Raw genomic sequence first — 23,780 nt, 5'->3', positions numbered from 1 at the left:
TCTTTCTTCTTTTTTTTTTTTTTTTTTTTTGCCTCATTTGGAAATATATTCTTAGAGTTTTCTATACTAGTTAACATTCTCTGAGCTAGTGTTTCCCAAACTTGGTAGAGCATCAGAATTCATGGGGAATATTTTAAAAGTCACATTGGGGTTCCACTAAACTGGATCAGAATCCTGAGATTGGGACACACAAATCTGGTTTATTACTTTTTAAAATTTTAATCTTCAAATAATGTCAGACTTGCAAAAATAAGTCAGAGTTCCCTTAGGCTCTTTACCCAGCTTCCCAAATGTTAACATCTTGTGTAATCATAGCACAATTATCAAAACCAGGAAATAAACATTTACATAATACTATTAACTAATCTGCCTACCACATGCAAATTTTGTCAGTTCCTTTTTTTGTTGGCCAGGATCCAATTCAGGATTTTATATTGCATTTTGTCATCTCCTCCAATTTGGGATAATTGCTCAGTCTTTTTCTTTTAAGATATTTTCACTTTTGAAGCATAATGGCTAGTTATTTTGTAGCATGTCTCTCAATTTGAGTTTGTCTGATGTTTCCTCATGAGGAATCCGTATTTTAAATAGATGGCTTTCTAATAAAGCCTGCCCCACACATTTAGGAACTACTGATCTGATAACAACCTAATTAATTGTTCCCCTTTATAGTATTACGTAGATGCCATTTTAGAATGTACAACAAATTGATATGACTTTAGGGTGTTCAAGATTCAGTGTTCCATGTAAATAATCCTAGTTTTTAAATCTGTAAATAGTTGTATATATTTAAAGTGTGTGCATACACACACTTTTTTTTTTTTTTTGTATTTTTAATGATGAGATCTTGTTATGTTGCCCAGGCTGGCATCAATCTCCTAGGCTCAAGCGACCAGCCTCCCAAGTAGCTGGGACTATAGACACAAGCCACCACACTTGGCTTATACTTTTTTTTTTTTTTAAACTCACAATTATGTCAGTCAAGAATAACTTCGGAATTGGCCTCTTTTCCTATCGTGGACATGTACGCTTTTAAAATAGAAAGGGCATGTGTAACATTTTAGACTTAAAAAGGTTCAGTGGTAAACTGCTATATCTGAAATATCTCATACAAAGTTGGAATTTGAAAAAGATTTTTGCCTGAGTTGTTAAAAATGGTTAATGAGTGTTATGAAATAGGATGCTATTCCAGGCCTAGAGAACAATGTTGGAAGAAAAATACAGAATATATGGAAAATAAAATATATAAGTTCCTTTTTTATTTTTAGGTAAAATTTTCTAACAAGACAATCAAAGCTTATCTCAGGTGTGATGGGAAACATTTTTATCTAACCTATCCCCACCACCAGAGGGGGTGGGTATTTAAGATTGATTTGGTAGTTAATACCTATTAATTAGTATTTATTTTCTAGAGATTTAGGTAATATTTATCTATAAAAAATGTTTAAGCAGCTTAGTCCTTTGTCCTTAGGGAATCTTCCTTTAATCTCCTCCTACCACTATAAAGGAACAGCATTACTGCTTCATAGTCATTTATAAATTTAACAAAAATTTAAATATCTCTGCTTCTCATTTTACTGAAGTTTTTATTCAGTGGGACTTGAGCCTTTAAGCAGCCACATCGATACTATATCAGAATATGTATTTCACATAATTCATTTAGCTTATTAAACATCAAGAAAATGCCTTGTTAAGCAATGTATTAAAAGGCATTGTATTAACAGGCCTTGATTTGCATTTCATGGGAAATTGTTATTTAAGCAACTAAAGTCTCCTCTTACTAGTGGTGTTCTCATCTACAGACTAGTTGAAAATACCCATCTAGGTTGGAGAGGGATAGCAAGTAGGAAAAAGTATCATATTCCTATTTCTACTACCCAATTTTACTTAGTATTGTCTGTGACCTTGCCATTGAAAATCATCTGCACAAGTGTCCTAGGATGTAACAAATAATCACAAGCAGGTTATTGGATACCCTCAGGAGTAGATTCTTACTAGAAGAGGCATGAGAGGGGGCTTCTGGGAAGCTAATAATGTCTTATTTCTTGATTTGGAGCTGGTTAGACAGGTGTTTTCAGTTTGAGAGAATTCACTGAGTGGTACTCTTATGTGTGCACTTTTCTGAATTTACTATTATACTTTAATATTAGTAGACTGATGGACTATTAGGTTTACAGAAAATGAAGGATTGGATTTGGGGGCATATGTCTCATAAGCTATTGATTATATGGGTTTGGGGAAGTTTGGGGAAAAGGTCTGAGCTAGAGATAAATTGAGGATCTTTAACTTCTAAGTGGTAGTTAAGAATAGATTAAATTAAATCACCCAGGCACAGTTTATAGAGAGGGAAGAAGGCTGAAGACAGAACTTCGAGAAACACCAAAGTTTAAGAGACTGGCAGAGAAGAGTTGTCAATGATTGAATGCTGCTGAAAGCCAACATTGAAGGAGTAGGTAGAGAAAAAGAAGCCAAAATTTAGGGAGAGAAATTTTAGCAAGAACCAGAAGACTGTTGCATCATGGAGTCAAGAAGAGTACAGAAAGGAAACAGTGTTAGTTGTAAGTCACTAGGTAAAAATTTGTATTGGATTTGGGCTTTTAAAGGTTATTTGTGGACTTAGATGTTAGGAATTCAGGCTTTGGAGTAAAGTATACTTAATTCCTGTCTATTTTTATTATATGTACGACTTTGAGCAAGTTATTTCACTTCTCTAAACCTCAATTTCCTCTCCTTTTAAAATAATAGTGCTTGCCTCTCAGAGTTGTATGAACATCAAGTGAGAGAATGCACGTAAAGTCTGCACAGAGGCTGACTCATAGTAAACATTGAATAAGTGGAAGCTATGAACATGAAGACTAGTTTCAAGAGTTCAGATTATAGTGGGTTGAGGAATAAAACGGAAATGACTTTTTTGAGAATTTACGGATAAGAAGGAGGAGGAACAAGATCATGTGGTATCTAACAGTAAATATAGCCTCAAGGGAAATTTTTATTTTAGGAGCGAAACGAGAATAAGGAGGAAATAATGAAAGTGATGGAAGGGAATGGAGTGTAACTATGGTTGGTTCCTTAATGTTGTTTCAGAATATCTTCTTGTATGCCTCTGCTTTTTTGCTTCCAACGTAAGCTATATTTTTTACTCTTATTTGCTTTCTTCACATATTCAGAACACTACAGGTGGGACATCAAGTAAGAATTACCATTATCCTGTTGAACATGGTAATCATATCAATACAGGAATAATGTAGGGAGAAATCATTCTACAACTTTTTCTTGCCTCACATCAGTCAACAACCAAGTCCTGTTGAGTCCTCTTCCACAATAAAAAATTATATCTTTCCTCACTTCTTTATTCACATTGCCATCGCCCTAGATTACACTTTTTTTTTTCACCTGAGTTGTCATTTGCCTTATTACTGGTTTCCCTGCCTTGCATTTTACTTCCTTATAGTCACATTGTTCCCTTGCTTAAAATTCGTTTATCTTCCAATTGCTTTATTTTTTCATGTATTCAAAATATCTCAGTGTCTATTCATTAAACATTTGTTGCCAATGATGAACAAGAGAGGTTCCTTTTAAATTCCTGCCCTCGGCCGAGCACGGTGGCTCATGCCTGTCTGTAATCCTAGCACTCTGAGAGGCCGAGGGGAGAAGATCACTGAGTTCACGAGTTCAAGACCAGCCTGAGCAAGAGTGAGACCCCATCTCTACTAAAAATAGAAAAAATTAGCCAGGGGTGGTGGCAAATACGTGTCATCCCAGCTACTCAGGAGAAGGAGGATTGCTTGAGCCCAGGAGTTTGATGTTGCTGTGAGCTAGGCTGATGCCATGGCACTCTAGACCAGACAACAGAGTGAGACTGTCTCAAAACACAAACAAACAAACCAAAAAACCTCTTGCCCTATGGAGCTTAAAAGCTGGCCTTAGCCAGAAACAGTGGCCCATGCCTGTAGTCCCAGCTACTCAGGAGGCTGAGGCAGGAGGATCCCTTGAGGCCAGGAGACCAGCCCGGGCAACATAGCAAGACCCCATTTCTTAAAAATTTTAAAAGCTGACCTTAAAATGTTAGTTCTCTATATGTCATACAAGGCCTTCTGTGATCTGTACCCTATATAGCTCTCCAGCTTTCTGGTTTATCCTTCTGTGTGTACTCTGTGTGTTCGTGTCACACTGATTCTACTACATATTCTCATTTTTCTGTAGGATCACCCTCTCTGTAATGTACCCTGCCTCTTCTTTCACTACCTGTTAAACTCCTTTTCATCATACAGTTCCTATCTCAAACTTTACCTTTTCTGTAAAGCCTCTTTTATACTCTTCAGTAAACATAAATACTTTTTCCTTTGTGTTCATATTGCATCCTAAGCTAACCTCCATTGTAGCATTTTAACTATGATCATAGTCTAACTGTGATACTTTAAGGTTAGAAACTGTGTCACTTTATTTTCAAATCCTAGAACCTGGGAAAGTGCCTGGCATATAATAATTAGAAGTAATTACCATTAGTTGAAAAATTATTGTGTGTCAGGACATAGTAATAGCAAATATAAATTATCCTACTTAATTCTCAACAACAGTGGAAATAGCTACTATAATATCCCTATTTTCCAGGCAAGGAAACTAAGGCTAAAAGAGATTAATTGATTTGCCCCGTGTCTCACAAATAGGTAAATGGAGGAGTCAAGGTTTAAATCTTTGACCCTGTGATTTCGAAATGCATTCTCTTAACCTCCAGGTTCTCCCATGTAAGTAAATAATTGCTTAAAGAATTCTGATATTTTTCTGATGAATATACCCGAAAGTATTAGGTGAGTTTTCAGTTTCTGGAATACAGATAACTAAAATAGAATTTTGCTGATTAGTAATTAGCGTGGTTTATGATTAGTGTGGTGCTTTAAGATTATGCGTCTAGGTGGGAGAGGGAGGGTTGAGGGATGAAAAATTACCTACTGGGTACAATGTACACTACGCGAGTGATGAGTAATTAAAACCCCAGACCTCCCTGTTATACAGTATGTCCATGTAGCAAAACTACACCTGTACGCACAAATCTATTGAAATTTTTGAAAAAAGATTATGTCCCTGTGTCTGTTGAAGCAGATAAGGAAATGTGGAGTTCTGTACTTATATCTCTCATCAAGGAAAGAAAAAAACCTTCATTTTAGATAGTTCTATTTGATATGTATTTGTGTAAATATTAATATATGTAAACATACATATATAAAGATATACGTGTGTGTGTGTGTGTGTGTGTGTGTACATATACATATAAGAAATAATAATTTTTACTCTTCGGGAACATACAATAAGCTGAGATAAGCCTTAACATAAATGAAAGAATTAAAGAACAATTGTTAAATTCTCATACTTAAGGGAGAAATTACTGTTGGGTAGAAAGAAGTAGATGATTTTAGGGAATAGGAGGGATTCAAGGACAATAAGTGGAATTTAAATTTAATAAGAGGTAGAAAAACATGCTTCATTTCAAATCTGCAAGATAATAAATGAATTATTTTTATTATTAAATACAGTTATATCACCTGAAATTTTTCCCATGAAAAGTAATCTTGAGCCTGAAAAACAAGTGATAGGATTTGTCTGCCTATCAATGCTTAGAAATACGTTAACTGTAGTATTGGTTTATGTTTGTTCCATTAGAACAGAGTTTATGTTTTGAAAAATGTCATTATAGATTTCAGGGCAATTATCATCCTTGATTGAACATGCAAGTGATATAAAATGGAAGAAAGTTTATCATGGCAATCTTAATTTGACCAAAAATGGGAAAATGCAAAGAGTTCTTACTGTTTACTCTTTTCCTCTTGAAACAGCAAACTCATTATTACATTGGGTAAGAAACAAAAAAGAAAGAATGAGTCTTCAGATGAAATATCTGATGCAGAGCAGATGCCACAGCATACATTGAAAGATCAAGACTCTCAAGTGAGTATTAAAATTTTTTCTGAGAGAAGAAACACTGTTAGGATTACTTAGGTAGCATAATATTGCCTTATAGATATTGACACTGCAGTTTAATAGTAAAAATACATTCTGTTGTATGGTAGAACTTATAAGATAGCGTTATCACAATATGCCCCTAGTAGTATTACCATAGAATATTAGACGTGGGAGGAAACTTACATATTATCTCAGAACCCCTCATTTTTCAGATAGTGAAACTGAAGCCCAAAGAGGTTAAGTAACAATACAAAGTCCTCGATGGCTTTTAGTATGGAGAAGTATCTAGTGATATTATCCTGTATTTATAGAGTGCTTTCAAATGAACTTGATGATGGAGATATTAACTTTTTAAATCACCTACAAGTGACAAAGCAAATGGATTGACTCATTCCTAGAAATAATTCCTTTAGTCTGTGCTTCTGTTGAAGAAAAGATAAACAGTTATTCTTAAAATCCCCTAACGTAGACCTAAATACTGTACATTTTGCCTTTTTTGCTTTTGGAATAGGTGGATATTCAAAATAACTCTGTCAAGTTAAAAATTATATATAGTGAAGGTCATAATAATTCAGGCCACCCTCTGCCCTCTAATAATTAAAATACAATTGTAGGCCGTAGGGGTGGTGGCATTTGTTGAATTATGGGGCCAGAAAGCCCCTGAATGGCCTTTCTTCTTCCTTATGCAGCTTCTTATCCAATGGGAGAGTAGTGGCTCAAGGCTCCTGGGCTGCTGCAAGAGTTGAGGTAAGGGCAGTGACTGAAGCTCCTAATATTATATGGCCTGGCTTTTTCTTCATATGTTATCCTTAACTTAGGCAAACTTATATTTAACTTATTCAATATGAGAAAATTTAGTTTAATTTTTACTAGAATAATGCTGGCCATTTTTCCATTATGCCGTTACCAAACAATGAAACAGTAGGATAGTCAACATGTACATTTCTTCTGTGTATAGTATGAGGTTGCTTTGACAGGTGTGTTGTTTTAACACACACACACACAAAAAAAAATGGCGAAGGAAAGAAATATTTTCTAATAGTTATAAATCTCTAATATTGACATAGTGTCATTATATAATAATTATGTCATCATATAAATCATGGAAAGGTCTATATAGCTTTCAACCACAGCAGGGGATTGTCAAGATTTGAACTTTTAGAAACTAATTAAGCTTTGGAGTCAGGTGGAAATCTAAAAATGTGGTTTGGTATTTAATTTTGTTACCTTTAATCTTAATAGAGACTATTTCAGAAGTCCAACTATATTTAGAGATGTAAATTTTTTTTAAAAATGCCCCTGCAACAGATCATACTATTAGGATCATTATAGGAAAGAAGTGATAGGTTATCATAGAGAAGTACTATATTAGTTACTTAAAAGCATGATGCTTCTGTCTTATGCAAAGTACCATGGGCTGATATGTGGAAGCCTTTAACATATAAGAGACAAGGTAGAAATAAGAAATTAGAAGGGAGAATTTATCCGTATTTTAAATTGTGCTTTAAAAAACATTATGGAGAAAGAAAGCCAGAAAAAAGCACATTAGCCAAAAATAGGGATATCAGATTAATTTTTATATTTTTAAACTAGTAGAGATGTAGGACAGAGAAAGATCACTGGTGAGAGTGACACCTTACTTGGCTTTACCTTATTAATGTATAACTATATACTGTAGTGGCATAAAATTTATGGTAAAATCATCTATAATCTCATACTTTCATGGACCTTTTAATTAATCTGTTAGATTGATAAAGTCTTCGTAGGATAAAGGAGGAGTTTTACAATAAGTGGTCCTCGTTCTGTTTTGTGAAGAACTACCTGAGTGTGCACTTTTTGTGAGTTTGAAGGATTCTTTCAGGTCACTCATTTACTATTTACTAAAGACTAACTGAGATATTTCTAAGTACTAACAGATGCCTAAGTGACCAGAAAGGAAACTATAATGCTGAAAACATCTAACAGAATTTTCTAAAAATGTACTGAATTATTCTCAAACTTCATTATTTAGAAGTCATGCCTAGTGAGACGTTAATAAATACGTGTTATTTTTAGAACAATAAACGTCACAGTCGTTTATTAGTTTAAACTATTCTTGAACATTAAGAACTATATCATGCCCATAATAGAATTCTAAATATTCTTTTAGCTTAGTGTTAGAAATCCATAGACTTTTTCCTCACCAGGGAAAAATAAATAATACATATGTTTTTCAAAATAGGATGTGGGAAAATTTGGTTTCTAGTAGTCCTTTTATTATAATTTTTATATGCCCACCTGCCTGTCTCCTATAGAAGTGTTACTTTGAGGTTTGAAAATCTAAATGTCTTCATGGCCAAGAGACAGTGACTCATCCTAAATGAGGTGTGGAGTTGTCTAACACATTTGACTGACCATATTAGTGCCTTTGTTTCTCTTAATATTCTACCTTTCATAAGAGAAAGAGTCAGCAGCATGATGTTAAAGGCCACTGCAGTCTTACTGGATATAAATAAGAGTTTGTACCCACACTGCAGCACTGACTCAGCCAATTTTGTCATGGCTATGGAAATAAATGAAAGACCTGCCAAACAGAAGACAGGCAGAAACCAAAAGAAGAACACGTGGGTTATTTTGCTGGTTCCATTTTTGGGGAGTGTTGTGAAAGTTACTAAATATATAGAAGAAGATGGAATAGAATAAAGAAGGGATAGATTTACCAAATGTTGAGCAGTAGAACAGTTGGCTGGGCTGTCTAAATTCCCACGAGATTTTAGGGAAGTGAAAAAAAGTAAATCTAAGCCCCTTGGGATTTTCAAACCAACTTGAGATTTTGCCTTTATAGTGGAAACATCAAAAGATTTGTAACTTTGTGAGTTTTCTTTTTTTTTTGAGTTTTCCTTGCAATATAAAACTTTTGAAACAAATATTAGATATTTAGGGAGGTAAGTAAAGCCATGTGTATTTTGAGTCCCTATTTTAAATTACTTAGATTATTTAAAAATTATATTACTTTATAATACTTTGTAAAAGGCTTAATTTTGTTTGATGATAGTGATGTTCTTTATTTTCAAGGAAAGCTAGTAAGGTTAGTGAAACAGTTTCTTCCTTCATTCAAATTGAATTTATTTGGTAGATTTAATTCTTTATTATCTTGTATATTTCCTTTAAAATATTTTATATTATTTTATTTTATTCTGCTTTAAACACAGTTTCACATGTTTTGGCAAATATTATTTAATTTCTTCTTCTAGGTTCATGTCCCCAATGAATTATTTAGCCAGTATTCATCTGATACACATTTTAGATTTGGGGCAAAAACTGTGAAAGTATTAATAGTTTAAAATATGTATTGCCCAAGATGTGACATACTTAAATAAAACAGATAACTTTTTATTAACAATAGTTTCTAAAGAAAAGTAATACAGTAATAAAGGTATTACTAATAAAGCATATTTTGCCCAACCTGTGAAATAGTTTTTAAAAAGAGAGACCCCTTTATTCTTAACAATTTCCAAAGAAAGGTAATAAAGGTATTACTAATCTTTGTTATCTGAAATTATTGGAAGTAAAACTTTAGGAAGGTTGTAAGCTTGTGGCAAAGGGCAAATTATACTCCTTAGTTAAAAAGAAAGATAGGAAAAGATGAGCATTGAATGTAATTTTAAAAATTTAATGTATAAAATTGCCAACTTTAGGGGTAGTGATTTTAAAAACTGTTATTTCAAAATATATCAATCTGATCCTTGTGGTTCGTTACAGAAAAGAAGATCAAATCGACAAATTAAAAGAAAAAAATACGCAGAAGATGCTGAAGGGAAACAATCTGAAGAAGAGGTTAAATGCTCTATGAAAATAAAAAAGAATTCAGCTCCTTTACCTGGTGAACAGCCTTTACAATTATTTGTGGTAAGGCATATTTGGGATTATGACTAGAAAACATTTTAAACCAATATAAATTCTATGAAATACTTAGGTTGTTTTTCCTCCTAAAAACTGTTCCAACCTATCCTCCTGGATTCCATATTATTAGTTGACAGAGTCATTCAAATTAGAAACCTAAGGATTCATCCTTTCCTCGTTTTCCTTTGCTTCTTCATCCAAGTTGTCACCACATTTTCTACTTCCTAAATATATATTCCTAAAACTCCTCCAAACTCTATCCTTTCTGCAGAATATTTCTAAATTACAAGTCTAATCACATTAATTTTTCTACTGAAAACTCCTCTAATTTTTTTTTTTTTTCCCCCAGTAGATTTAGGAGGTACAAGTGGGATTTTTTTTTGCATGACTGAATTGGCTAATGCTGAAGTCAGGGCTTTCAGTATACCCGTCACCAGAATAGTGTACAAGGTACCCGATAGGTAGGCTTTTGTCCCTCCCCCCACTCTCCCCCTTCTTAGTTTCAGTGTCCATTACACTGCTTTATGACTGTATATATCCTTCGTTTAGCTCCCACTTATAAGTAAGAACGTGTGGTATTTGTTTTTCCATTCCTGAAATATTTCTCTTAGGATAATGGTCTTCAATTCCATCCAAGTTGCTGCAAAAGACATTATTTCATTCCTTTTTATGACTGAGAACTACTCCATGGTATACATATACCACATTTTCTTTATCTGCTCATCAGTTGATGGGTACCTAGGTTGATTCCATATCTTTGCAATTGTGAATGGTGCTGCAATAAACATTTGGGTGTAGGTGTCTTTTTTATAAAATGACTTCTTTTTCTATGGGTAGATACCTAGTAGTGGAATTGCTAGATTGAATGGGGTTTCCTAAATCTTATAAAAATAATGATGCCTTTTAAGCATAGTATATTAAAGCCCTTTGGATTTTCTGGTATCATCTCCTGCAACTTAGCCATCTGTTTTATGAACATAGTTGCCAGAATGCCATGTTTTGACACCTCTATGCCTTGCATATGCACTTTACTCTTCTATAATTGTTTTAGTCCCCCTTGTCTGCATTATAAGCCACTTATTGATAGCTGAGTGAGCCTGAGACCTTGGTGGTAATAATGGAGATGATAATAGATTAAATTAGTTAATATGTGTAAAGTGCTTAGATTAATGCCTAGCAGGTTAAAAAGCCCAATATGGGGCTAGGCGAGGTAGCTCACACCTGTAATCCTAGCACTCTGGGAGGCTGAGGCAGGAGGATTGCTTGAGACCAGGAGTTTGAGAACTACCTGAGCAAGAGCAAGAACCTGTCTCTACAAAAAATAGAAAAATTAGCCAGGTGTGGTGGCATGCGTTTGTAGTCCCAGCTAACTTGGAGGCTGAGGCAAGAGAATCGCTTGAGCCCAGGAGTTTGAGGTTATAGTGAGCTATGATGATGCCTCTGCACTCTAGCCCAGTGACAGAATGAGACTCTGACTTTAAAAAAAAAAAAAAAAAAGCACAACTGTTTACTATGATGATGATGACGTAGATAATGACAGAGACAATAACAATGGTGATGTATTTTTTCCATTTTTGTATTCCTAATATTTATCATAGTGCCCAGCACTTATGTAAATAAATTTTTGTTGAATATTAGTGTTATTCATAAACACACAAAGTGGCAACTAAAAGATTTTTCTGAATGCGTTTCATCTTGTTTTTTTCCCCTCACCCCTATAGGAGAATCCTAGTGAAGAAGATGCTGCAATTGTAGACAAAATACTGTCTTCTAGAATTGTAAAAAAGGAAGTAAGTAATGGTGTATTACATTTTACACTTTATATTCTCTGGCTTGTTTAAAAGAGTCACAATTATTGATTTTATTTTCTTAGATATCACCTGGAGTGATGATTGATACAGAAGAATTTTTTGTAAAATACAAGAATTAGTAAGTATTTGAGTTAGAAAAATAATCGAAAAATGTCAACTGAAATATAAATTAATATATTAGTAATATATAAATATGTAAAGTTAAAATTAATTATGCTTTTCATTTTTATCTACATTTTTAATGATAATTTTTATTCTTTATAATTGCATGAACCTAAAAATCATTAAAAATTGAAAAGGGTCTGTTTGAAAACCTTTCATGTTAAAACTGAATGTTTTTTCCCCCAGAAAATGTTAAATATTATCAAAATGCATGAATCTTTATAAAATATGCTTTTATAAATTAGAGACATTACTCATTGTACTTGTATTGTTTTTATAAAAGACATTTCTGATCTACCTGTAGTCCCAGCTACTCAGGAGGCTGAAACAGGAGAATTGCGTGAGCCTAGGGGTTCAAGGCCAGCCTGAGCAATATAGCAAGACCTCATCTCTTATAAAAAGAAAGCATTTCTGATCTTTAAGTTTTTTGTCAGTTGTACACAATGTGATGATTTGACATTAGAAGTTTAAATTTTAATCTTGGTCATAGGTAAATTAATTAAGAGTTGGTAATTGTGGGAAAATCATTACTCTTTTTTTTGTTCACTTTTTAACTTTTCTCTATACCTCCATGAAAGCATTTTAAATAAAATTATGTTGGTTTCAAAACAAATCAGCTTTCTAATCATGACAAAACTATTTCTGTGAAAAAAATAAAAGATAAATCACATCTTGCTATTAAACTTTTAATCATTTTATCATTCTGTTTCTATATGTCAAATTGTAGACCTTTTAGAGTACAATCTCCTTAGGATATAGTGATCACATTGACTATTTTATAATAGAAACTATATGGAGTCTATTAAAATTAAATGAAATGATAAGCTTCCTATTTGTAAGGTTGAAAGTAATATTTTGTATTGGATATTATGATTAAAATACATCTAGAAATACATGGTTTTCTGTATTATTCTAATATATTGCTTTTATAAAAATTTTAGCTCCTATCTTCACTGTGAGTGGGCCACAGAACAGCAACTTTTGAAAGATAAAAGGATCCAGCAGAAAATCAAACGATTCAAATTGAGACAAGCACAAAGAGCACATTTTTTTGCAGACGTAAGAAAAAAATAAATAAGACTATTATGTGTTGGACTCTGAACACATGTAGTATTATTTATCAAAAATTATTATTTTAATTCTTAGGCTTCCAACGTTGATATTTGAATACAAATGCTATCTACATATAGTATTTTTCTCTTCCCAAAATTAGTTTGGAGACTAGCCGGAATAGGAACACTGATAATTCAGAACAGGAGATAATGTTTATACTTTTAAGTTAGCCTGTATTTCAATAGTTAGAGTTGAATATGGGTGTGTTAATATCACAAAGAATTTATCAGCAAAGTTATTCAAGTAAAGGAAGCAATAATGTTGCAAATAAACAGAAAATAAGATTTTTCAGTACATGAAATATATTGCATATTTTCTATACCAGCCTTGTGTGTGTGAAAACAGAGCATCATTGAAAAAATTTATTTACTTTGCTAGGCCTCACTAAATGGTTCGATGTTCTTTACTGCTCTAAATTTTTTTCAAATGCACTATTTTTTTAGAGCAGTTTTAAGTTCCTCTAAATTTTTTTAATTAGAAATTTTAAAAAACTTTTTCTTTTAAACAAAATAATTATAAGACAAATTTCCATACACATTTTAACTAGATTTCCAAATGTTACTATTTTACCATGTTTTGCTTTATCATTTGTATTCTCTCTCTCTCCATCTCTCTTTCTGTTATGCACACACATTTTTTCTGAACCATTTGAAAGTGAGTTGTAAATGCTTTAGTATTTATTTCCTAAAAACAAATACATTGCTTTACATAAAAATAGTACAGTTAACATTGATGTGGTACTATTATCTCATCTACAGACCTTATTCATATTTCACTAATTGTTCCACTAGTGTTTTTTATGGTGTAAAAGTGTGTGTGTTTATGTAGTTCAGAACGTAATCCAGCATTGCATATTGCATTTAGTTGTAATGTCTTCCTTAGTCAAGTCTTTGTTTTTCATTTCTTGGACATTTTTTAAGAGTACAGCTCATTTATTTCATAAAACATTCCTCAGTTTGGGGTTGCGTAGTGTTTCCTCACAATTCAGGTTAGGCATTTTTTAAAAGAACACCATAGAAATGAAGCTTTATTCTCAGTGAATGATATCAGGCGGTACATGATACCTGTTTGCCCCATTACTGGTGGTTAACTTTGATTACTACATTAAGGTGGTACCTGCTAGATATCTCCACCATGAAATTATTGTTATCTCCTTTGTAATTATTAAATCCACCTCAAAAATATGGATATTCTAATAATTTATCAGTTGTGAATGCTGGGAGGTCCTCCCAGCTCCTCAAAAATCTCTCACCTGTTTACTGTGATCTAGAAGTTCCTAATGAGCTGAAGATTTTAGAAGGACTTAATTGGTCTTTAATTTTTCATGAAGACTAACTTTTCTTCCCTGACTAGGGTACAACATAAAAAGGAACTATGCAAATTTCCTTTTTTTCCCTTTTTTTCTTTCCATTTAACTAGTGAAGTTTCCCTTTGTATTGTTTTAGTTTTCTTATTGAGGTATATTTGATGATTGTATATTTTTAAGATATACAATTAGATGGTTTGATATACCTATACATTTTGAAATAATCACCTCAAACTAATTAACATTTCTATCACCTCAGTTACCACTTTTTTTTAATCTTAAAGTACCAAGTTACCATTCTGGTGTTCAGCATTGTACTTTGTTACCAGGTGTATCCTATATAAAACCATAGGAATGATAATATCATTCAGGAGAGGTTTAAGATAGTGAAGAGAACTAAAGTCAGAGCCATTGAGTACTACAGCATTTAGAGGATAAGCAGAGAAAGAGAGACAGCAAAGAAAGCTGAGATGGATGTTGAAGGTAAGACTTTCAGAGATGAGTAGGAATTAGCCCAACAGATAAGACAAGGGACAGCAATCTAGTCAGAAGAAAGAAGAATGAGGGTAAACACATGGAGGTGTGAAAGAACATGGAGTTTGGAAAATCATGTTTTTTACTTCTGGAGCGTGAAATCTGGGTTAAAGGTGTGACAAGCAATGGGAGATTAGGCTGGAAGAAAAGATAGGATTTCATTTATTCCACAAAAACTAATATGGGGCCAGGCGTGGTAGCTCATGCCTGTAATCCTAGCACTCCGGGAGGCCAAGGCAGGAGGATCACTTGAGCTCAGGAGTTCAGACCAGTCTGAGCAAGATTGAGACCCCATCTCTACTAAAAATAGAAAAATTAGCCAGGCACAGTAGCACACACCTGTAGTTGCAGGTACTCTAGAGGCTGAGGCAGGAGGATTGCTTGAGCCTAGGAGTTTGAGGTTGCTGTAAGCTATGCTGACGCCATAGCAACTCTAGCCTGGGTGACAGAGTGAGACTCTGTCTCAAAAAAAAAAAAAAACTAATATGGACCTGATCCCCAAACACGAGAAGTGAAGGATTTTAAGCAAGGGAACAATTTGTAAGATTTATATTTGAGAAAGATCACGCTGGGGACAATGTGAAAAACAGACTAGAGGGAGGCAAGATAGTAGTTGGGGTTATTTGTAAAGGTCCAGGTAAGAAGTGAGAATGAGGAAGGAGGAAACAATCTGAGTTACAATTAAAACTAGAATCTGTACGATTTGGTGACTTATTAGATGTGGGGGATGGTAAAAAAAAAAGAAGGACTCTAAGATGACTTGACTTCTCCAATGTAACTGAGTGTGAGCCATGGAGAGGGAGCTGTGTTACCATTAATCCAATTAGAAAATACAAGAGGACATGTGGGTTGAAGAATAATGAGTGCAATTGAGTTTGGGGTAGCTTAAGGAGAGATAAGTGGGTCGTGAGCATAGATAGGTACCATCAGGGAAAGGTAAAGAGTGTTTGATACAACTGAGAAATAAGCCTACATGTGGGATGATTGGTCTTCAATTCTTGCAACCTGAGTAAAGTAGCAAAAGGAAAGGTATAGAGGCTGCTTTCAGGGTATTTTTAAGGAATATGTCTTCTAGACTAACTTATTTGTCTGGAGTACCTTATTTTTTACTGCCATTTGGTTGGTGTTATTATTTATAACATGGTTATTCATAATATCCTCGATATCTTTGGGAAATGAAAATGGAAGAATTCCATTTACTGGAAATTTAATTGAAATTAAACTTATGTTCTGTAGTGAAACACTAGTAAATTTGTTTCTACTTGTACCTTTCCACTTCTTTGATCTCAATTAAGTTACTTTTTAATTTTAGATGGAAGAAGAACCATTTAACCCAGACTATGTTGAAGTAGACAGAGTATTAGAAGTCTCTTTTTGTGAAGATAAGGATACTGGTGAGGTAAATATTTGGTAAAATACTTTTTAAGTAAGTAAAACCTAGCACTTTTTAGAAGCTAAGGCCTAAAAAAACTAAAAAATGTTTCATTTGTTTTTATTGATGTAGTTTAATATGTTTAAGCTATTTTTTACTATTCTCTTTTTCAAAATGGTAAAATGAAAAAAAAATTTTTTACAGCCTGTTATTTACTACTTAGTAAAATGGTGCTCATTGCCGTATGAAGATAGTACTTGGGAACTAAAAGAAGATGTAGATCTTGCAAAAATAGAGGAGTTTGAACAACTGCAAGCTTCAAGGCCTGACACAAGACATTTGGTAAGCACCTGTCTTAAAAAGCTTCATAAAATCTTAGCACTTCTTAATTTAGTAGATTTAGTGTCTACTTTGAATTTTCTATTTAGTCCTTGTTTTGTAATTAATACTGTATTCTTTTTAATTGCTATATATGTATATTAATTTAGCTATTTTATTAGTGAATGTTCCAGTTTTTGCTATTATCAACAATGCTGCATTGAACATCAAGCCCCTGTACATGTTTCTGTAAGATAATGTAGAAGTGTAATTGCTTGGTCAAAGTATATGTGCATTTTCAATTTTAATGAGTACTTCTTGCCAATTTCCCTCCAGTAAAGTTGCTCCATTTAATACTTCTACTTCATCTCTGAATTTGTTTCTCATTACTCCTCTCATATCATTTATATAAATTTCAATAATACCAGTTCCAGTCCTAGTCTAATCAATTTTTTTCCTTAGTCTGTTTTATGCTGCTAGAATTATCAATTCTCTGTTAAAAGAAAAGTACATATTATGCCTACGTTTTCCTTCTTTTCTATAAACCCATTATTTCTTCAATAACTATATAGTTTATATTTCCATAGTAGCTTTATTTTTAGGAGAACCTTTTATATAGAATATTGTTAAAGGCCTACATAAATCAAGTACATTGATTTCTTACTGATTATATGCATCTCTCTCCCCACCTCTCAAAAAACAAACAAAAACCCCTTCAGTAGGTTATTGATTCTTCTAGTACAGAAACCATAGAATTCTAGAAGGTTATGGGAAGTTTGAGATTGCTAATAATTATATAGTGTTTTACTTTTATTTCTTTTAACCATGATTGCTGCTGTATGAATCTGTTATAATTTTGGGAGCCAACCAAAAGAAATTCACATTGAGACATGTGACAATTTTATTAAACATTTTTCTTGTTCTCTTTCAAATATAATTTGGTCATAGAATTTTCTTTATCCACTATTTTCCCATGTTAAGTTGGCTAAAGAAAAAAAAAAAAGAAATTTTTTTCTTCACCAAAGAGGGAATTTATGTGTAAAAAGACAGGAGCCAGATTACTTTTGGATTGACACCAGAGTGAGGGAACCTGCCCTGATAAACATATTTTTGTATATTTCTAAATATTTCATGGAAGAGATCATATTATTTTTATAATTATTTTCTGGTCTTATTATTTTATTTTCAAATAATGCCCATATGCTATTACCAAAAACATATCAGTTTACTTCCATTCTTTTTAACATCTAAATGCTATTCCTTGAACCGGAAAACAGAAGCATCAACTAGTTCAGGGAGGAGTGGGATGTTGTCAAGGGATGTTGTGGAAGGGAAAGATTTCTATTTTGGGAATGGGGACTATGCCTTGGTGGTAACCTGACCTTTAGCCTCTTCAAGTAAGCTGTTTCTTTAGGTCAGTAGTTTTTAATCAAAAGTGCACATTAGAAGCTCTTTTGGAGCTTTTCAATAATTAGAGATGCCTTAGATATATAGTGTAGTCTTTGGTAAAGGGGATACAGCCAATAGAATTAATCCCCTTAATTAATGTAAAATTGATGACAGCGATGCTAGTCTGGCTTAGGTAAATAATGTAGGAGGTAAGTGATTTTTTTGCCAGTCTATTACTGGGTTTTTTTTTTGTTTGTTTGTTTGTTTGTTTTTTTGAGACAGGGTCTCACTGTGTTGCCCAGGCTAGAGTGCCGTGGTGTCAGCCTGGCTCATAGCAACCTCAAACTCCTGGGCTCAAGCGATCCTCCTGCCTCAGCCTCCTGAGTAGCTGGGACTACAGGCATGCACCACCATGCCTGGCTAATTTTTCTATATATATTTTTAGTTGTCCATATAATTTCTTTCTATTTTTAGTAGAGGCTGGTATTGAACTCCTGAGCTCAAATGATCCACCCACTTCGGCCTCCCAGAGTGCTAGGATTGCAGGCGTGAGCCACCACGCCCGGCCTATTACAGTTAAATAAAACAGCATATAAATCATATATTTTTAGAGATTCTGTAACTAAAATTTTTCTCTCACCCAGAGTAAGGAAATATTAATGCTGATTGGGTTGCTGAAAAGAAACTATACAGAATATGATTTAATGTAGAAATTATTTAAGCAGTAATTAAAATACTATATATTAATTATTTTAAAGTTCATTGGGTATCATTTAAAAAATATTTCTTTAGTAAATCCTATTTGTATTAAGTAGCAGCAGAACTTAGTAAGCAGTTCTGTTTTCATTATACTGATAGCTTGTGTTTTAGTTTTCATTTACAGTTACTATACACTTACTGATTAGTAATGGTATAATATAATTTTAAAGCTGAAGACAATAGGAAACCTTTTGCTTGTTTCTAAGAATTTGTTTATCCTACAACCTAGACTACTAATTTGGGGATAGGATAATGTTATTTCTTTACCTGTTAAGGAATCTTGAAAAATTATGTTTTAGCTTTCCAGAATAAATTTATGACAGAGCCCTTTATTGCTGAGAAAGAAAAATTATATTTGAATAAATATAACTGTGTATATAAATGAGTAAAAATTTTTTACATATAATGTTATACTTCTATGCTTCTAGATTTCTTTTGAAAGAGATGCTTTGTACCATAAATATCAAAAGTGATATGATGGTCTAAAGTAGTAATTTGTATGTTAGATTTAAAATATATGTGAGAAAATCTGATATACATTATTCATCCTTTTTGCCTTTCTTTTTTTTTTTTTTGAGGCAGAGTCTCACTCTGTCACCCTGGCTAGAGTGCCATGGTGTCACCATAGCTCACTGCAGCCTCAAACTGTTGGGCTCAAGCGATCCTCCTCATCCTCCCGAGTAGCTAGAGTAGCTGGGACTACAAGCGCATGCCACCATGCCCGGCTAATTTTTTCTATTATTGGTAGAGATGGGGTCTTGCTTTTATTCAAGCTGTTCTCAAACTCCTGAGCTCCAGTGACCCTCCCAGAGTGCCAGTATTACAGGCATGCACCACCATGCCCAGCCAGCATGCATCCTTTTTGAAGATAGGTTTATTGAGGTCGAATTGACATAGTAAACTGTACATATTTAAGGTATACAATTTTATAAGTTTTCCTTTTTTTATTTTTAAATTTTTTAAATTTCTTATTTTCTTTCTTCTTCTTTTTTTTTTTTTTACCTTTTTAGCACTACTCTGTGATTTGCTTTTTTTTTTTTTTTTTTTTAAGACTAGTCAAGTGCAGTAGTGAGATGAGGGGAAAGTAGAAGGAGTTCAAACTGTAACTGACTGTGAACAATCAAGTGAGATAACTCATACAAGTTTTGACATATGAGACCATCACTATAATCAAGATAATAAACTACTATACCCGAAAGTGTTCTCATGTGCCCTTGTAATCCCTCCCTCATAAATCTTCCTTCTCTCTACCCACTCCCCATTTCTAAGGAACTACTGATTTTTATGTCACTATCAACTATGTTTTCATTTTCTATAATTTTATGTAAATAGACAGTATATGTTGTTTTCCATATGGCTTTTTTCGTAAGCATCATTATTTTGAGATCCATGTTGTTGCATGTTTAAATAGGTCATTCCTTTTTGTTACTGAGTAGTGTTTTAGTGTAATGTAGTATTCCATAAGTTTTGGCCCATTTGCCTTTTGATGAATATTTGTGTTTGCTCTTAGAAATAAAGCTGCAAAAAAAAAAAAAAGAAAGCTGCTATGAACATTAGTATACAAGTCTGTGTATAGACACACGCTTTCATTTTCTTGAGTAAATACCTGTGAGTAAAATGGCTGGGTCATATGGTATGTGTATGTTTAACTTTTTAAGAAACTGCCAAAATTTTTTCCAATTTGTCATACCATATTACATTCCCACCAGCAGTGAATGAGAGTTCTGTTGATTCACATCCTTGCCAAAACTTGATATCATCAGTCTTTTTAATCTTAGCAATTCTAACAGGTTTGTAATTATGTGTTATTGAGGTTTTGATTTGCATTTCCCTAGTGATTAATGATTTTCAACATCTTTTCATGTGTTTATTTACTATTAATCTTCTTTAATAAAATACTTGTTCAAATATTTTGCCTACTTTTTATTGACTTGTTTGTTTTCTTATTAAAGCTTTAAGATTTATTTACATATTCTAGGTACAAGTCTTTTATTTGATATGTGATTTGCACATATTTTCTTCCAGCCTGTGGCTTTCCTTTTCATTATCTTAGCAATATCTTTTGAAGAGCAATAGTTCTTAATTTTGGTGAAGTCTAGTTCATCTTTTCATACTTTTGGCATATTTAAGAAATCTTTACATAACCCAAGTTCACAAAGACTTTTCTCCTGCTTTCTTCTGGAAATTTTGTAGTTTTAGGTAACATTTAAGTCTGTGATCCATTTTGAGTTAATTTTGTATGTAGTGCAATTGCATGGCTCAAAGTTCATTCTTTGCTCAGCGTTATCCAATTGTTATAGCATCAGTTGTTGTGTTGAAAAACACTCCTTTCTTCACTGAATTGCCTTTCAACTTTGTCAGAAATCAATTGACTAAATAACCTATAGGTGTATTTCTGAACCAGCTATTGTGTTCCACTGGCCTGTTTTTTTTTTTTTATCATCACATCAATTCTGCATAGTCTTAATTCTGCGACTTTTACAAGTCTTGAAATCAGTCAATCTAAATCCTCCAACTTTATTCTTCTTTTTCAGAATTGTTTGGCTATTTCTGGTCCTTTGCATTTCCTTATGCTTTTAGACTTGGCTTGCCAATTTCTATAAAAACCTTGATGGGATTTTGGTTGGATTGTGTTGAATCTATTGTTTAACTTGGGAAGAATTAATAACTTAATGTTGAGTCTTTCAATCCATGAAAATGATATATCTCTTAATTTATTTAGCTCTTTTTAAATTTCAGCAGCATTTTGTAGTTTTAAATATACTGATTTTAGACAACTTTTGTCAGATACATTCCTAAATATTTGATATTTTGGATGCTATTTTAAAATGGGTATTGTTTTTTAAAAATGTATTTATGATTGAGGCCACATATAGAATACAGTTGACTTTTGTGTATTGATCTTGTATTATGCAACCTTGCTAAAGTTACTACTTAATTTAGTTTTCTTTTGTAGATTCCACAAAATTTTCTATGTAGACAAATCATGTCTTCTATGAATAAAGACAGTTTTAGTTCTTCTTTTTATTCTTGATGACTTTCATCTGTTTTTCTTTCTTGATTACACTTAGTAGAGCCTGCAGTACAATATGGAGTACAAGTTGGCACAGTGGACATCCTTTCCTTATTCCTGATGTTAGGGGGAAAGCATTCATTCAGTCTTTCACCTTTAAGTACGATGTTAGCTTCGGTTTTTTCATAGATGTGCCTTAACAGGTTGAGGAAGTTCCCTCCTATTCAAAATTTGATGAGAGTTTTTATTAGGAGTGGATGTTGAAATTTTCAAATACCTTTTCTTCATCTGTTAAGATTATCATATTATTTTTGTTTAGTCTGTTGATCAGCATTCATTAATTTTCTATTTTAAACCCACCTTCCATTCCTTGTAAAAATCCTACTTGGTCATGATTTATTGCCCCTTTTATGTATTGTTGGATTCCATTTGGTAAAATTTTGTTAAGAATATTTGCATCATGGCTGGGCGCGGTGGCTCACGCCTGTAATCCTAGCACTCTGGGAGGCCGAGGCGGGTGGATCGCTCAAGGTCAGGAGTTCGAGACCAGCCTGAGCAAGAGTGAGACCCCCCGTCTCTACTAAAAATAGAAAGAAATTATATGGACAACTAAAAATATATATATAGAAAAATTAGCCGGGCATAGTGGTGCATGCCTGTAGTCCCAGTTACTCGGGAGGCTGAGGCAGGAGGATCGCTTGAGCCCAGGAGTTTGAGGTTGCTGTGAGCTAGGCTGACGCCACGGCACTCACTCTGGCCTGGGCAACAAAGTGAGACTCTGTCTCAAAAAAAAAAAAAAAAAAAAAGAATATTTGCATCTTTGTTCATGAAGGATATTGGTGTATAGTTTTCTTTTTTTATAATGTCTTAGTCTGATTTTGTTTTCATGACTTTATAGAATGAGTTGGGAAAAATGTTTAATTTTCTGAAAGAGTTGTGTAGGAACTAATTTGACCTTTGAATGTTATATAAAATTTCATCATAACGCTATACACTGTTATGCTTCTAGGATTATTTTAAAAGCAATGTTTTTTGCCATGAGTGAGATGCATGGAAGATTCAATCATCTGATATACATAATTCATTCTTTGTTTTTCCACAAAGGACCGTCCTCCCTCTAATATATGGAAGAAAATAGATCAATCCAGGGACTATAAAAATGGCAATCAACTCAGGGAATATCAACTCGAAGGACTCAACTGGCTCTTGTTCAATTGGTATAATAGGTATGTAGTGTGTCTTCACAGAAAAAATTTTAGTGTTATTCTTTTTTTTTAAATATGTGCCAAAATACATTATGTGAAATAGATACTGATGGTGCTATATTGTTATTGTCATGAAGTCTTCATTATTTAAAGTGAGATTACCTCAGGAAAATATGTAAATTACATTTTAGGATTTTTAACTACAGTTGCTTTCTTTAGATGTGTACCAATCAGAAATAAAAGAAAGTTGGTATGTTGATTAATAATTAAATTTGAAATACCTCCTGAAACATCTTCTATGTTACAGAACATTTTCTATGTTCAGCTTCCCAATCCATGTTACTATCTGCTAACAATTGGTTCTTGTTAGTGAGTTGTGAGAAAGATACACCTGTGAGATTAGATAGATCTCTGTTATTTAATGTAAGTCTTCCAAGAAGTAGGTTGTCAGCAATTGATAAGAAATGGAGTGTAAAATATGGGGACCTAGTAATGAATTACCCCATTCTTATTAATTATTTTCCAAGTTGTTCAAAATGCTTTGTAGAACATATCTTACATTCTTTGAGATGAAAAGACAATTGCAAAATCGTGGGATCATAACTGAGAAAGAGGTATAGTAATGTATACAAAAGAGCAAATAATGGCACTATTATTAGTAATCATAGCAAAATTTGATGACACTTTTATTCAAAATCATTTTTCAGTGTTTTTACTTCTCACATGATTCTTCTGAGTTTTTTTTTTAACTTAGTAATGGTAAATCACAAGACTCAGATGGAGTGAGAGGGACCTGCAGTCCTCTTTTTCCTGGTTTATATTTTTTAAATGTTAATGATCATTTTTCCCAAGAGAAACATCCAGGTAAAATAGTTAAAACATTTTCTTTTAACTTGCCTTCCCTCATCAGTACCCATTCCCATTTCCTATACTACCTATTTTAAACTTTCACCACTTT

General features: G+C 33.2%; 1 protein-coding gene across 8 annotated transcripts in view; it reads left to right on the top strand.

The window, feature by feature from the left end:
- LOC138373898 (chromodomain-helicase-DNA-binding protein 9) overlaps positions 1–23,780 on the top strand; it is a 231,781-nt gene that overhangs the window by 128,165 nt on the left and 79,836 nt on the right. For all 8 annotated transcript variants that reach the window (XM_069456533.1, XM_069456532.1, XM_069456535.1 and 5 more), the window contains 8 exons: positions 5,832–5,943; positions 9,700–9,846; positions 11,562–11,630; positions 11,714–11,769; positions 12,755–12,872; positions 16,079–16,165; positions 16,343–16,480; positions 22,722–22,843. In XM_069456533.1, the coding sequence (XP_069312634.1) occupies positions 5,832–5,943; positions 9,700–9,846; positions 11,562–11,630; positions 11,714–11,769; positions 12,755–12,872; positions 16,079–16,165; positions 16,343–16,480; positions 22,722–22,843 (849 nt within the window). The remainder of the gene's footprint in view (positions 1–5,831; positions 5,944–9,699; positions 9,847–11,561; positions 11,631–11,713; positions 11,770–12,754; positions 12,873–16,078; positions 16,166–16,342; positions 16,481–22,721; positions 22,844–23,780) is intronic.

This window comes from Eulemur rufifrons, chromosome 23 (genome assembly GCF_041146395.1).
Source record: "Eulemur rufifrons isolate Redbay chromosome 23, OSU_ERuf_1, whole genome shotgun sequence".
NCBI classification, from domain to species: Eukaryota; Metazoa; Chordata; class Mammalia; order Primates; family Lemuridae; genus Eulemur; species Eulemur rufifrons.
Note: the sequence above shows the minus strand (reverse complement) of the source record. Positions and strands in the feature narration are given on the sequence as shown.